This window comes from Lycorma delicatula, chromosome 4 (genome assembly GCF_047948215.1).
Source record: "Lycorma delicatula isolate Av1 chromosome 4, ASM4794821v1, whole genome shotgun sequence".
Classification (NCBI taxonomy): Eukaryota; Metazoa; Arthropoda; class Insecta; order Hemiptera; family Fulgoridae; genus Lycorma; species Lycorma delicatula.
This window is the reverse complement of record NC_134458.1, coordinates 23,929,626-23,947,809: the sequence shown is the minus strand read 5'-3', so window position 1 is coordinate 23,947,809 and position 18,184 is coordinate 23,929,626. Positions and strand designations below refer to the sequence as shown.

The 18,184-nt window shown below is 31.1% G+C and overlaps 1 protein-coding gene across 7 annotated transcripts in view; it reads left to right on the top strand.

Moving 5' to 3' along the window:
• bi (T-box transcription factor bifid) overlaps positions 1–18,184 on the top strand; it is a 383,693-nt gene that overhangs the window by 164,434 nt on the left and 201,075 nt on the right. For 5 of the 7 annotated variants that reach the window (XM_075362522.1, XM_075362521.1, XM_075362525.1 and 2 more), the window contains exon 2: positions 57–170. The exons of the other annotated variants lie outside the window; for them this stretch is intronic. In XM_075362522.1, coding sequence (XP_075218637.1) covers positions 57–170 — 114 coding nt within the window. The remainder of the gene's footprint in view (positions 1–56; positions 171–18,184) is intronic. 7 annotated transcript variants of the gene reach the window in all.

Sequence of the window (18,184 nt, the reverse complement as noted above, 5' to 3'; positions counted from 1 at the left end):
TTATAAGTAGTGATTCACCACATTTTAGTTCGGTTCTTTCTTTGTTTTGTTCTTAGGCGCATGTTTCCCGCCTACAAAGTACGGGTAATGGGGCTTGACAAAAAGGCCAAATACATCCTGCTTATGGACATCGTCGCAGCCGATGACTGCCGTTACAAATTCCATAACAGGTAGACGCACGCACCCTATTTAATTTGGCCTTTTTGAATGCCTCCTATCATTAATCTTTATTTTTTATTTTTTCTTACTTTATTTTTATTTAATTTTTTGCATGAATCGCTTTCACTACTATTCTATAATAATACTACTACTAACTTACAAATATTACTGCTACCTAATAACTTACTTTCATATCTACTGATTGCTTCTCGTGCTTTGCTATATATGTTTATATATAGTTTATTTATTTACCCTTTTTTTTCACTACTGTATTTATAAGCCTACAGTGTAGTGTATGAAGTCTGTTTTGTGCTAATACATGTCATTATATTTCTGTTTCCATAATAGCTACCTGTGAGTGCATTTGTATTTATATTGTTGGATTTACATTTCTGTGAACATAATCGTATTTTAACAAATAAATATGTGAAATATTTTACGAATGGATCTACTTAAATATGCTAAATAAATATTTAATCGTATACTTTCTTAAATTAACTATATCATAAAAAAACAGGGATTTTATATATGTTTTTAATCATCTAAAATATTTATCGATATGAAAATCCTATATGCTAAATTATAATAAAATGCCGTTTTCTTCCCTCGAAAATAAAAAAGATCAAGTCAAATTAAATTTAACACAGACGAAAACTTAAGCTTATAAGTGCAAAAATAATTATATTCAAATTACCGTGCGATGCGGACTAGACAAAACCGATAAAATTTCTTTCTTTTACATGACAAGAAATCTCTTTTTTAGGATTTTTCTACTTTATCTGTTGAATTAAATATTTAAACTTTAATTTGTTTTATATCGCATACGCATCAGCATCATCCGTAGAAAAATATGTAAACGAATTTATAAAATGTGTAATCGAAGGTTTTTTTAAAGAAAAGGATTTATAAAAATTATATAACTTAACAAAAAAAACTTGAAAACAACAAATAATGAAAGTATTTAATAAAACATAATTATATCGAGATGAATAAATTATTTTATTTTATATTTATAATTGTAATTAAATAGGAATCAATTATTATTTAATGAAGTAGATATTATTCAAAATTAACGCTGGAAAATGTACGAATGTTTGAAATTCTTCTAAGTTAGATGACGTCCGGTAATAAAAATATTAATTACATTTTTTTTTCTTTAAAAATCTATTAATATTATTTTTAAAAGACCAAAATAATTATTGAAAATAGTATTTGTCATACTCTAATAGAACCGACATACTAAAATACTAGTAAGATTTATTTTCAGCATTTTTCTGTAAGGGAGAAAATGAAAAATTCCAAACTATAAAGACGGAAAGAATAATGATTGCATGGTAAAATTTAATACTATAATGTTGAAACATGAAATTTAAATCTTTTTTGAACACGAACAAACCTGACTTCTCAACCCCACAACTTCAAAATTTTTAATTTATTGTTAAAGATAAATATCTATTAATAAAACCTTTGAAAGTAAGAATGAAACAAAATTTGATCGACGGGTAAATTAATTAAATAAAACAAAAACTAATGAAAACATACTCGTATTGAATAAAAATTAATTTAACGATAGAAACGTTTTCTTATTTGATTCTGTTTATTCTGTTGCTAAATGAATCTCTTCTAGAGCAGAAATGGAAAAGAAAGATTGCGCAATTCAATTGTTAATCGATGTTTTTTACATCTTATGTCCACCCACATGAACTAATTTCTACTTTGAGAATCTTTATGTACTCGTATTTACAAGTTAAAAATTTATCACTAGGTTTAAATTTGACGAAATGTTTTTCTTTTTATCATTACAGTTCGTTTTACGGATTAAACGAAAGAATAAATATAATCTGCATCGTAAAGCTAAATTCCTTATCGTTATTTTGTATACTTAATTTTTTTAATAACAAAACGCTGAAATTTGTCATAATTTCTCCTTAAAGGTGCTTAAAAAAATGATTTAATCGGGTACATTGGTTAAACGTTCCCGTCTGGTTAGGCTTTCTTTAAACTATTTGAACCTGTGAGATAAAATCTTTTTAACGAATAGAACAACTCAAAGTTACCTAGTTTACAGTCGAGTAAAAGCAACTATAAATTAAATTTTTCTTCTTAAAAATTCAGTAGAAAATACAGTTAGTTTCTATATGTTATAATTTTTAATTTGTTCCTTGCTATTAGTAATTGAACACTACACGTTCTGAAAAATAAAACCCGATCGTTTTCTTTTTGTGATTTTTGTTAATAGTAAACCGTATAAGAATAAAAAAAAAAAAAAACAATTTTGTTTTTTCTCAGAATCTGATTGAAGGGATTTTTTTTATATTTATAATTCCGTAAAGGTTTAACTGATAATATATAGATAGGCCTTAGCGTTATTATTTTTTTTCATTAGAGATAAAATGGTATTAAATAGCTATTGAATGAATGTTATTGATTCGTCACTAAAAATGATAATTAAAGGTCATCTTATCAGTAAAACTTTAATAAAGTTTTGTACTAAATCTCCCCATTTTATGGTAAATGGACTATATATATATATTTACTTAATTTTAATTTTTATATGAAATAAAAATGTAAAAAATAAACGTAATTAAACATTTTAATAGGAATATTATGGCGGTTTTAATACATTCGAATTCAGTTATGTTATACACTAATTCATCACACATCAATTAAATTTAAAAACAAATTTAGTGTAATCTCAGGTTCTTTTTTTAATTACTTCTCGTTTACCTTTACCTACCACTGTCTCTCTTGTTATCTTTTTCCACTGTGTTTCTCATTGCATGCTTGTTTGTTTTTGTGTGTGTGTGTGTGTGTGTGTGTGTGCGCGCGCGCGTTTGTTTGTATGTATGAACTATTATGTGGGTTCGTTAACATTATGTATTAATTTACTAATCGGTTTTTAAGAAAGTCATTAGTATGAATAACATGTGGTAATTTAAAAAAATTTTTATTAACATGTAACTTTATTCTATATAATATAATCTTATAATGTGATGCAATAATTTTAATTTTAGACTTAGTATTGTAGAACCGTAGTTTTTAACGTAAGATATTATTCGACTATAGTCTATTCATGTAAACCAGGATAAAACCGAATCCACTTTGGTAATGAAATTACACTTGGAATTATATATATTTTGTACCGATAAATTAATTAGACATTTATATATGTAGTTTATATTACACTTACGAAATATATTATTAAATGCTTAAAAATAAAAATACTTCTACAAGGAACAGAATCTCAACCGGTATTAATTATCAATTTATTGATGATATTTATTTTATAAATGCACTTATTCATTTTCATTAATAAATATGATATCAAAAAATATTTCTATTAACCGTAAAATATATTTGATCGCTAAGCTACACTCCATCGTCTTCCACTTCAATATCATCGAACCTACTAGTTTATCTATTTTAGATTCTTCTTTTAAATCTCATTCGAGATAACTTTTTTATTCTACAATAATTATCGCATGTGAAAATTTTCAAAACATAACGCCATAGGCGATGTTCTGTAAGTTATTTGTTGTCTGATAAAATTAAGCTGTGTCTGAATATATAAAAATAAAAATTGAGAAATTAACTTCTTATAACTTACTTTTTACGAAATCAATCGTAAATATTTTTTAATACAAATAAAGAGATAAGTTTTTTATATAGTTTTAAAATTATTTTCTTAATTAAAATATAAAAATTCTCAAGTAAAATTTAACTAGTAAAAAACATTTTTTTTAAAAATAAAATATTTACTGTTATGGTGGAAAATATGTATCTACATAGAGAGTGAGTAATTATAGAGAAAGTTTTACACATTTAATAGAAACTTCGGTAAAATAAAGCCAGACAACTGATCCATTATCGTCCAATTTTTGGATTATTATTTTTAGGTAATCTATTATCTTAATTTTATATCAGAAATTGCTCGTGATTTTGTTATAAAATTTTAAGATTTTTACAAAGTTTTAATTTACAACAATAAACTAAATTTATTACTGTGTGAGGCGCAAAATTATCGGTTAAAGTGTTGCATTAACTACAAGTAGTATCAACTACAATAATGAAAATACTTAAATTGCAAATTTTCTCGATAATGTCCCGTTTTAATAATTCCAAGATTATATCATTTTTACGATTATGAAACTATTCCTTGTAGGTAGCGGTTAACAAATTAAGCGTAATTTAAATCTTTTCAGTTATATAAATTTTCATTTGACTTTAATCGCCTAAGCAGAAAAAGGTTAAAAGAATTAAAATATCTTTAAAAAATATTTATATTCGCGTGTGCAATTTAATAAAAGATGGTTTTTAATTAATTATTTTATTATATAATAAAAATTATATTTTTCAAATTAAATAATTTAAGATATCTAAACATTGACTACCTGTACTTAATATTGCAATTTATGTAAAAATTAAGTAACAATTAATTAAGTCTTAATTACAAACTTACATTTCAGGTGATCCGGTTGAATATTGCGTGTGTTCATTGAAGAAAATAACCGAAAAAAATATGACTATTACTCTAAAAAGTAATACTTCATTTTTTCAATTAAAGTTGTTTTTCATCTTAAAATGTCACAGTAAATTACAAATAATTAACAAAAGTTTGTATTTATTGATGATATATAAGTATATTTGATATTTACACGACTTGAAGGTTTTCTTAATGATTTAAATATTTTCCATATTTTAAAAATATTTATACGATAATAAATTCGAATCAGATGAATAAAACACAACGTTTTCCGTTTTGTTTTTTGTCATTATTTATTAAAAGTTATTTCGTATCGATTTTCATGAGAATAAAAATCAATAACTTTTTTCATATAATTATTTATTTTCTAGATTACTTGCCATAAAGTAGTTAAATTAAGTTGATTATCATAGATGATATTAACTAGAAATTTTACCATCTCGAGGAAAAAATATGTAGCTCCTAGATTAAACTCAGATTAATATTAATATAATGCAGTATGAATTTTATTTTTTATGATCTAAAACTAAAAATCTTCAAGAAAATTATGTTTTAAAAGATGTTTAGTGGGATTTTCAAAATATTTTTTTAAAGAAATTTATAATTTAAAATTAAAATCTTTCTTGTTAAAAGTATTATAAGAAAGTTTTTTACATTTTTCGAATCCTTCAAAATTAAACATTTTTGTAATATTAACAATCAGACGAAAATAAACGTATGATAGATTCATAACTGTAATACTTAAATTACTATTAAATATAGTGTAAGAAAATCTTTGTTCCGTATTTTATATGTCGATCTCTTAAACATTAAAACTGAATTTTAAATTATAAATTTTATGGAGATTGCAGTGTTTTAAAGTTGTAGATTTAATTTTAATAAAATTTTCTAGATTTAAAAATCCGATCGACATTAATCTTAAAAATACACAAATTTTTAAAAGAAATAACAGACAACATTAATTTTACCACATATTACACCTTTATTTAATTTATATTAAAAATAAAAATTTTATAAACGATAAAATTGTCCAAGGAACTGAATAATAGAAATTTAATGTAAATGATAAAATAATACTAAACAAATTATATTAAATTATGTCGGAGAAAAATTAAAAATGTTATATTCCCATATAAAAAAACAAAAAGTAAATGAATGATTTAATGGACTAGATTTAATTAACTGAATACCAATGGGTGTTGTTAAATAGGCGGAGTTAATGAAAGCGAATGTTAATCGACTGAGAGAGAGGATCCATGTATGTTCTTACCCCTACCTTAAATATTATAAAAAATAAAAATCACCTGCCATAAAATCTTAATTTTCTATCATTATGATACCAAAAGCCATTATTAATTATGAAATACGATTACATCTACATTGAAATCGTTTGTTAGAAAGTATTAACGTTGATAAAGAGAGATTTAATAAATAATTTTCCAATTTTCAAGCTTCACGTTGATAAAATTTATATTAAAAAACAGTAAAATTGATATTACGTAAATCATATCTTCTTAGAAACCCGATGATAATAATGAAAAACAATTTTGTTACATCGTTCAGTAATGATGGACTTATATTTGGTAAATGATCTTTAAAAGGATATATTATTACATCTTAAAAACTCGCATTTAAATCGTTTACAAATATTTTTAAACTGACATCACTAGTATCGTAAAATTACCGTTATATTAAATTTAATTATAAATATTTATTAAATTTATTTCCTACAGGTAACCGGAAAAACTAATTAAATAAAAGACACACGGGATAAAATATAAATTAAGACTGAACTTACTCGCTTATTTGAGGGGAAAACGTCTAATTTTGATAAAAGAAAAGTGAAATTATAAATCGTAAAACTATTTTGAATAATAAAAATTAATGCATTAGAACATTTGTAGATATAACATAACTGTACTAATTCTTATGAAAGTATATTTGCCTTGAGTTTGGTATAAAAAGAAAATTAATATTAAACCACAATTTGGTGGTGTATATATATACACCACCAAATTGTGGTTTAATATATATATTAGACGGCCGGGGAACTGGGACCCAGGATCCAGGTCCAGTGTATATATATATATATATATACTTGACCACCGGGACCCAGGTCGTCAGATGAACACCGGAGCCGACCCAGGATCTTGACCCCGAGGGGAAGACACCCACCATGTGACGAGTCCGACCGTCACGCCAGCCCCTCTGTACCCAGCCTTTAGGTACCGGAGATCATCTTCAATACCCTCAAGACATATTTCAGTCTGGCCGCTGTCAAGATGCCACCGATGCAAATGCCACAAGTGACATTTACATCGGTGTACTACGCCTAACTAAGAACCTACAAAAATAATTATAATAGGTCCCAAACAGGACTACCCGATTAAGCTGATCTAAACTACGATCCTTCTCAGCGTTAGGGTGAGCTCAACACGCAAATCAGGTGCCATACACTAATCTAAATCTAATAAACTACAGAAATCAATAAATACCAAACTGACAATACGAAAAAGTAACTAACACTAACAACAATAAATCATAAAACACCAAAGTAATAATCAACTCAAAAGCACAATGTAAACTAAACCAAAAGAAAGAAACTATTATATCGCTAATAAAACAAAACCTATCAACTCAAAACCTAATAAATCAAAACATCGCAAATAACAAAACACTAAATCCTAAATATAAAATACAGAAACATAAAACAAACACTAAATATAAAATAATAACCGACATAACCAAAACACTAAACACAAACTAAACAAACAAAACACTAATATGACAAAAACCAAATAATTCAAAACCTAATAAATCAAAGACCACACAAGAAATCAACACTAACTCTTAACATGAAAATATAAACAATTTTTAAGCCCTAAACACAAGAAATCCAAATGACAGAATAACAAAAAACACAAAATAAATCAAACGCACATAACACGTAAAAATAACATAACTCATTAATCGTATAAATAAGAAACAACATACAAAAATCAACAAAACAAATTACAAATTACCGGAAGCCATGCGAAAAACTTATCCCCCTAGCCACCTAAATGTCTATTCTACTACTTAAGAGTTTCCGCGCGCTTTTGTATACGAGACATTCCTCAGAACTACAATCATAGTTCCCTGGCTTCCGAACTCAAAAACAGTAAGGGAAACCTTCCTAACCTAGCAATCCCAGACGTGATGTTCATCCTTATCGCAGAAGGAAGAAAGTTCCTTCTCTATACAAACTTTGGCCAAATGGCTTAGGCTCAGACACCAAAAACATCGATTAACGTTCAAGTAGTCCTTTATTTTTCACGACTGGTAGTCGATGAGCAATCTCCTTTTTTCCAAAACGTTTGCACGCAGGTGCTTCTCGCATTCCACTACTTAATGAACCACGTTACTATCTCTCCGGCCAGCTCGGAATACCACCTTGAACAAATTTGCAAAGTCTCCCACCACCGACTTATCTGTTTTCTGCACCCTGACCGCATCAACAAACTCCTCCTCTCCAATGTCACATGGAAAATCTTATACGATCATCCTTGGCCACAAAATCTTCGTAGTGACAGTCATGATCGGATACTTATTGATCGCCTCAATACTTCTCACGCCTTTCTCCGTCTCACTGTCGTTGGCCACGATTGTTACACCCTTCGGATTATCCTGCACATTGAGTATTCTCTAACATTTCTTTCTTGCTACCAAACTCTTTGTAGCCTTACCCTTGAAGGATGAGGAGATGACACCTTCTAGCTTGTCTATTAACATGACTTTAGGTCTCGACACTTTCATTATCTCTAACCCCTTTGACGGCGTTGAATCAGTCTCCTTTCGCTCTCCCATTCCAGACCTGAAAACTTCTATATAGCCATGAAGCCTATCCACCCATTTAACAGTTAACAGGAGCAAGAATTGCAGCTTCCTCATCGAGACATAACGTATGTCACACTTCTCAACCTGACATTCTTAGAGTCCCTCACGAACTCTTCAACGTCACAGCAGAGGCTGTTAAACATTTTGATCACGTCTGTCATCACATCACCTGAAATCACATCAGAAGACGCCAATTGCGCTTCTAAAACCTTCATTGTCACTGCTTCAACTTTCCTTGCCTTCATAGGCGGTAAAACCTGCTTAGTTTTTCGTGTAGAAGGCCCAAAAACAATTCCTCCAATAACTCTGTATTAGAATCTACATCAGGACCTGTAGGACCTTAGGACTTTAGTACCTTGAGCTCATTTATCCTCTTTTTCTCTCGCTTTTCTTTCCTCCCTTTCTTTTTGTTGCATTTCACGCTACATACGCCTGCATTGCCAATTATGCCCAGCCTGTGCCTTGGATTCACGTGCTTTTTATGTCTTTTCAGCCTGGGCGGCCTCCCGCCAAAGATAGCCAGGCGAACGCAGTCCCTCCTCCGAATCATTACTCGTAACAAATAAAATAAAAACAACAAATAACTAAATAAACAACAACAAAAAGACAACTAATGATAACTGATATAAACTAAACCTATCAGCCAGTCCATAAAATAAACAGAGTAGCCAATTAAAATAACAAGATGGCTACCTTTACTAGTCAGTTACTAAGATAAACCGCAAAATTAAATAACGATAAAAAACTAAAATATAAATAAAAAAACAAAAAAAAAATCACGTAAAACAAAAAAACAGACAAGAAGAAACAATCAAACCGCTAAGGAAACTCTAAAGAACAACCCTAAAATATATACTCGTAGTAACGGTAGACTATCTACCCCGAGGTAATCAAGACAGCCTAGGCTATCTTGGTTAAAACCAACAAATGAATTAAATAACTGAAAAATAAAACAAATCCTAACTTCAAGAAGAAAAACTCCTAACGATAAATAAACAAAACGTAAACCCAAATAACTAACGATATAATTAATAAAAAATATATCTTTTCGGAGCATCCAAATAACAAACAGAAATCCAAAACACTTGGCTAATTCAGCCTCCAAGAGACATGGGACCTACCCTTAGGGTCACAGAGCTCCTTCGTTCACCATTCCCACAGAGCTCGCTTCGGTCATCAATCCTGTCTAACAAAGGGTCTTGCCCCACGGTTCCCCGCAGGGTTCATTACCGTCATGGCTGTGAGAATTATTCTGATAAATAACAATTAAAGAATTCAGGCTTTATGGAAACCTGAAAAAGAAAACAAATTACAAAAGACAGAATAGTGGTAACTATGGTAACTAACACGCGCGCGCGCAGACACACACTTTTGACGATGAAAAATTCATAACTTATTTCTGTCACCATGTTGCCATGGTGACAGAAATATAATAATGAAGCAAAAGGATTAAAAATTTTTCGTTTAATAAAAATCTTTAATTCACAACTCCATCCCCAAGTGGCTAGGCCTTCAGTGGCTTAAAACATTCACTGAAACAACACGACCGTATCCTGCTAATTTGAAAGCAATCAGTTGGTTGGTTCTCACGTGATGTAAGAACAAATAAACAGACAAAACCAAAAAACCTTCGGGTTTTTATATAAGATATACGGTTCTGATTTAGTATCACGCGCCCATTCCCCGACCGATTCTATTGAAACTACATTCCTTTTAAGAAAGGTTCTATAAATGTTCTGTGAAAATTTCAACCTTCTAGAATTTATAGAAACAAAATGGCGGCTTTCAAATAAAAACATCATTTCAGATAAACCACATTTTTATTCATCATAAAATAGCTGGTAAAAGTGATTAAAAACAGGATGTATTGTTAACAGCTGTTAAAAATTAATAAAACAAGTTAAAAATTAGTCATAACCATGAATAATTATCTAACTGTGTTTAATTATTCTAGCTCTAATTATCATCTGTTTTTAATCATTTTTATATGCTATTTTGTAGTGAATAAAAAATGTGGTTCATCTGAAATTGATGTTTTTATTTAAAGTCCACCATTTTTCTCTAAATCCTAAAAGGTAGAAATTTTTAGAATTTTCATTAAAAGGCCTGTAAATTTTGAAGAAATCGGTGGGGGAAATGAGCATATAACTCCTTGTGGAACACTCGATATATATCTATAATATAAAAGAACACGATGTGAGTGATTCTTAATCAACGCCCAGCAAAAATACTGAAGATAAATTGATAAAAATTTGTATAGCCGTTTTTCTTTCGATGCAAGTAACTAAAAAATGATTTTTTGAAGTTCCGAGATTAAAGGGTTAAAATGGGGAACATTAAATTTTAATTTTTTTAATTTCTCTGTAACATGACGATATCAACTTGATTACTGGGGTGTGTAATCTTTATGTGAATATTTAAAAACTAAATTTCTAGATTTTTTTTAACTTCGGCGTTGAAAGCGGTGAAAAAAGGTAAGATAAATTTGAAAAATGATTTAAACTTTTCCCCATTTCCGACTATACTAAACGAGATATTCACTCGATTTGGGCTTGCATATGCTCTTCAGATAAATATCCAAAAACCATTTTCGGGTGTTTGAATTTCAATATTTTAAGGGATAAAGAAACATAAAATTGATGTTTCACAAAAATGTAAAACAGAGTTTAATTGTTTTTTACATTTATATCGTTTTATGCTACCTCTACCGAATCAGTTTTTATGATATTTGGTAACACTGTGATGGTAGTTTATATTTGTAATTCTGATTATGTAATTCGTGAGCGAAGCCCACCACAGGAAATCTAATGTCCTGTGATGATCTAACTGTTGCTCTGAAGAAATTACACGTATAGTTTAATACAGTATATGAGTGTATAATGTGTAAGACACATGCATGGTGTGTAAGGCAAGGGTGTAAAGGTAAAGTGTATAAGGCAAGTAATACATTTATAATTTGCATAAATTGAAAGGCTTTAATTTTTATTTATCATAACCATGAGTTTATTGAACACAGACAGCTTCAGGGGACAGAGTTCTGACCGGTTAAAAATCCTCTGACCGCGATGGAAAAATCAAGTAACCGTTTAGCGCAGGAACGGCCGCTACGGGGATGCTAGTATATATGTATAAATTAGTACAATCAGTTAATGATAACAATACTAGCGATTTTAAGCGACACCACACAATAATTAAAAATTTCTGAAATTTCATTTCTTAATTAAATCTTAAGAAGTGATACGAAAGGATAAAACAATCACGACAGAATCAAAATAACTTATAGAATTATTATTACGTGTTTTAAAGAAAAACGTACGGAACCAATCGGGGCAAAAGTTAATGAACATCACCGCGCCGGTGCAAAATATTTATTCAAATTTTTGTTTCTTAATATAACTATTCACAAAGCAATAATGGTTGATTTATTTTGTTTATTATTATTTTATTTTGAGGTTTTTTAGGGGCATCGACTACTTTGGACATTAGCCCCATCCCACTTCAAAAAAAGGGTTCCATATTTCACACCTTCATGTGTCAAAAAATGATCAAAATTTTACATTTTCCTATACTTCTGATCCAACAAATTACTTCCTAGGCTTTCCTTTCGGCCGTCCTTTCTTGCACCGTTTTTCCATTCTGCGAACGGCCTCAACTTCCGATGACAGTGTGTCTGAGGCCTCGGACATGGCATCGTCTTCTCTTTCTGATGCCAATGATGTTCGCCGGTTTACATCAATTGATGAAAGCTTCATTGGTGCTGTTAACATCGTTGCTATTGAATCTAGACTAGCAAGCGATGCACTTTCGGCGGCTGATAAGCTGGATTCTATCTCTACAGCAGTGCTGGGTCCAGCTGAATTAGATGGTCTCGCTGAAGCTGTTCTTTGAGCTTTTGGAGGCCCCATTGTTACAGTTTGTATATCTTCTACCTCTGGTGCTTTCTCAATAACTACTTGCACCTCCATTTCGGTAGACTCAGATTTTCTAGTGACTATTTCCTTAGTTTTGTAACTACACGACGGAGTGATTTTTTCCTCTTTTCTTGACAAATCAAGATTTTTATTTACTACTTCAGGTGATGGTGTTATGATCGCAGGTTTAGCTAGTTTTTTATGCTGCGCTGGTACGTTTCTTTTATGAGCGATGTCAATGCAGGATTGAGCCTTCTCATGTTTAGATGGTTCTGTGCGATGAGTCGACTCTATCTTAGCATCAATGATTTTTTCTATCGTTGTTGCAAGGCTTGGTGTCATTGTATTAAGCAACTGCTCCACGTTAATTTTGGATGAAGAAGGGGCAGCAGCTGCTTCAGCATAAGTGGTCGATTGTCGAGGTTTTCGTTGACTAACAATTTTCTTCGCTTCAGGATAACTAACCTTCTGAAGCGTTTTAACTTCCTGAATGGCCATTTCAGATTTATAAACTGGGCAATTCCTGGATCGGCAGTTATAGTGCTCTTTACAATTAATACAGATTGGAGGGTCTTTACATGGTTCACCCTCATGTATCTTCATTCCACATATGCAGATTTCCTGCGCTTCACATCTAGCTGCAGTGTGCCCGAAACGTTGACACTTGAAACATTGAATTGACTGCGAAATAAACGCACGTACATCAAGCCGATGCATACCAGTACGCACCTTTTCAGGAAGGGAAGGCCTGTTAAATGTCAATATATGAGAGGCCGAAGGAAGAACTTCGCCATTTCATCTCATTGTTAGTCTGCGACACTGAATCACTCCTTGACTCGACATTTCCTGTACTATTTCCTCTTCTGTACAGTTTGGAAGATCACGGCATACAACAACTCCTCCGCATGTATTAAGGGTGCTATGCAGTTGCACTGATACCGCAAATTCACCGATCTTCTTCAATGCCTGGACTTTTTGACTTTGACTGTCGTTAATAGTTTCAACGTGTAATCCGTTAAAGGTTTTACGAATTTCCTTAACAGGACCACCAACACAATTAGTTATCTCTCTTGCGATCAAGAATGGACTAACTTTTTGAAAGTTTCCATTCTCCTTTGTAATAATTAAAAATGTTGGCTTAGGTACGCTATAGCCAAACAAACTTTTCTTTAAGTCTTTACTGATTCTATCAGCATCTTTCTTTATCTTATCAGATTCCTTACTTTTTCCTCTTCGCTTGTGGCAAATCGGAGGTTTCTAAACGAGGGTGTTTTCGTGCACCCTCTGCCACGTTTGTTTGTTCAATATTCATGAACGTTTATCCCTTCTGTAGCAAGGCTAGCCGCCGGGGTTCACCCCCACTCCAGGGCTACTAATCTTGGAGGTCCGATCCGGTACTCCGGTTGAATATGTCCACCGGCATATGTCCTGGCAGAGAGCGGATGCGCAGTCTCTGCACTGACTCCAGGCTCCTACTCATCGAGGCTTTCAGAGCTCCCATGCGCCGACATACATGGGCACCATTGCTACATGCTTGCCATCGCAGGGGGCATGTGGACAACGGAAGGGTCTCCGTTACACCTGCAATAACATCGACCCTGGCCGCCACATCGCCAGCTCTAAGTTTGGTATATGTCCACTTCCTAATCAATAAATTGTTCATATCCTGCAGGTAGCCGAAAAAAAATCCAATATTTTTTAACTGATATCAGAGGTCTTACTTCGATTCCTAGTTAAGTAACATAAGGATCGATTAGTAAATGGTTAGCTGATCGCTCATTAACACTTTTTTTTCCTGGCATCCTTTAGTCGGTTACAATCAGGAAGAGCATCTGAATATAAAATAATCTGACGAATTATCTACTCCAAGCCTAAAAAATAAAAAATCGAGTTTTAAAAACGAGGCGCTTAATAAATTTTTGAAAAATGATGATATAGAACCGATTAGTTTATAAACACATTAAGGGGAGAATTTTCTTAAGTAAAGAATGACCCCCTCCCTGTCGATCACCATTGTGGGGTGGGAGCGTCTCGGCCTTTCATCCGGAGGTTCCAGGGTCGAATTGGCATTTTTCATTCACTAAAAATCTCAATTTCATATTACACAGCACAAGCTTCGAGCTATGTGGTAAATGAATCATAATATATATATATTTGTGGTGAATTAATTATAAATTAATATATATAAATTCATGTTATACAAGGTGATTCACGTAGTGTTACCGGCACTTTGTGAGTTCATTCTTCTAGCAAAAATAATGAAAAACGTTCTATAAACATGGGTCCGGAAACACTTCGTTATCGAGTTACGGCTAGCGAAATATTTTGTCCTGATTCCTGGGCAAAAAGTGAAATAAAGCCGTACCGAAATTCTAAAAACCCAAACTAAGGGATAAACTTGACGGTTTATTATGGTTATTGACTTGAAAAATGAAATAAAACGAGTAGTTTTCATAAATCAGAAAAATTTGTGGTCTAAATACCCTTTTTTTGTTTTTAATGTAAAAACTTTGTTAAATGATTTTTAAAAGCGTAAACTTTATTGTCAATACTTATAGAGAATTTAATTCTAAGAAAATCGATGTTATAAAATCTATGCAAAACAAATACAAGTTGAAGAAATTTGATTTTATTACCAACACTTACCGTATGAAAAATAAGGGATTACATGTACAAAGTATGTTTGCTTTCCTACAAAGTGCAACGATACAAAAAATAGTGCTTTCTTTTAAAGATAAAAATAGATTAAAAAATTAATAAAATAAAAAATCAGTACTGATGTTATTCATATCAATAAAGTTATGTATCTTACTCGAATTCACCGTCAAATTGAAAATTTGAGAAATTATGATTTCGTATGTTGGTAACACAGAATTCAGCTAACCAACAGTGCAAATTATGTCGTGTCATCAGTGTATTGCATATTCCATACACTACGAGATACGCATACACTTCCCCTGTAGTATTAGTACTCGCCGCAACCACTCTGCTCATCATGATGCCGATATTGATAAAACCATTATCTAGGCTACTTAGCCAAGTCCGGGTGTTAGTACACAACGTCTTTTCGCGGTTTGGACTTCTCAGTCTACGGTGTGGAGCAATACTTCGTAACAACAAGCTGTGTCTTTAGCGTAACCAACGAGTACAAAATCTTCAACCAAGATATCCTCCTCTTCGTTTGCATTATTGCAACTGGTTTAACGTGAACCGCCGATTGCACAGGTTCATTTTATTTACTGACGAGGCTCAGTTTACTCTGGACAGCATCGATAACCTTCGTGACGAACACACTTAGGTACACAGAAGACAATCCACACACGATAGTAGAACATAATTTCCAACACTAATTTAGCATCATTGTGTAATACGTTCTAGTTTACGATCAGCTAATTAGAACATTCATTCTTCCAGGACGTCTAAACTTCGAATTCCTAAAGGAACAATTGCCGCTGCTATTATAAGATTTTTCACTAGCATCAATATACCGCACTTACTTTCAGCAAGACGGTGCGCCTCCATACTTCTCACGTGCCGTATCCGCATACTTGAATAAGCTATTTTCAGAGCGATGGATCGGTCGCGGCGGGCCACATTCCTGGCCACCAATATCACCTAATCTAACAACATTAGAATTTTGCTTGTGGGATTAGATGAAAAGAATGGTGTATAAGAGAAAAATTTATACGTCTGAAGAGTTGGTTGCTTGTATTGCTGATGCTGCCGTACAAATTTAACACAGTCGTGCAGAATTGTCGACAGTTTGTCGAATTGACAATCGTGCGGAGACGATCCGAAAGCGTGCAGCCAAATGTATGAAGTAGAACAGATTTTACAAATTTACTGTAAATTTTATTAAATGTATGGATTACATTTTTACTTTTTAACACTGTATCGGCGGTATGTTGACTTCATTTTCTGAAGTCGATAACATTTAAAAGTTTTCATACGGTTTTCTCAGTTATAAAAGGAAATTTCTTGAACTTCTATTTCTTTTTTATCGGGTTATTTCACATAATTTTTTTCAGAATTAAACTCTCTGCAAGTTTTGATAATAGATTTTACTCATTTATTAGCCATTTAACTAATTTTTTACAAATTTAAAATCCGTGTTTAAGACCACAAAAGTTTCTGTTTTACGTTGGATATTATGAAAACTATTGCAGATATGGTTCTGAACCTGTTTTATTCAATTTGTCAAGACAAAAATCATAATAAACAATCATGTTTATCCCTTAATTTGGGTTTCTAGAATTTCAGTACGGCTTTATTTCACTCTTTGCCCAGGAATCAAGGCAAAATCTTTCGCTAACCGTAACTCGCTAACGGAGCGTTTCAGGATCCATGTTTATAAGAACGTTTTTCATTATTTTCGCTAGTAGAATGAGCTCAGAAAGCGCCGATAACACTATACGAATCACCCTGCATGTATAATATTTTATTATAAATAAAATTGATTTATATATTTTTAATTATATTTCAAATTAATCTATAAGTGAGAAGAAAAACCAAAATGTTAAAGAAAATAGAAAATCTTTTTAAGTTACTTGACCGTTTATGATTATAGTCTATAAAATTATTATAATAACGATACACCTGATTTCTGTTTGGATAAAAAAAAGTTACTGAACATTCATTTGGATTTTATTCATATAAACACGGATATTAATTTACACACCTTATCGATTATAAATGAATAAATAAATTGTATAATTTTTTTTTGTCTTCAGTCGTTTGACTGGTTTGATGCAGCTCTCCAAGATTCCCTATCTAGTGCTAGTCGTTTCATTTCAGTATACCCTCTACATCCTACATCCCTAACAATTTGTTTTACATATTCCAAACGTGGCCTGCCAACACAATTTTTTCCTTCTACCTGTCCTTCCAATATTAAAGCGACTATTCCAGGATGCCTTAGTATGTGGCCTATAAGTCTGTCTCTTCTTTTAACTATATTTTTCCAAACGCTTCTTTCTTCATATATTTGCCGCAATACCTCTTCATTTGTCACTTTATCCACCCATCTGATTTTTATAAATATTTATTGTATAAATAACTTACTGTAATAATAACTTAAATTTATAAATAAATAATACAGTTTTACGCATAATTTAATCACTCTGATAGGTTTAACTGATAAATTAGCTACAAAGAACCCCAGTGGTTTTCGTTGTATGATTCATTATGCAAATATTCTATAAGAATATTTTTTATTTTTTTTTATTTTGCCAACAGATTATAATTAAGTCAGAAGGTGATATTCTACTACGTATTATTTCTATATTTTTACATAATCATAATTGTTATAAAATTGAAATTTTTCATTTAAGAACGGCTACAAAATAAAGTAAAATTATTTGTTTTATAGATCGTAGAAAATTAAAATTTTCATTAATTTGTGTACTCAGATGTTGAAAATTTTTGATTAGTTTAAACTTTTATGAACTACATCATTGGGTTTACCGACGAATATTTTTAATTTTATTATAAATAGAAAGAATCATTCATTCTTTTTTTAAAAGGCGATTACATAAAAATACATCACAAATTTTTTAACGTATATAACAGCTTGTAAATCTTAAACAAGGCCATTTATTTTAAGATTATTTAAGTCTTTTGACATCGCAATCCAGCAAAAAAATTTACATTTTTACAATTCGAAAATATAATATCAAATTCAATTTCTGTTTTTTTTTTAGAAAAAAATTATGAAATCGCAATATATTAAATGTATTTATCATAAATGTTTTTCTTC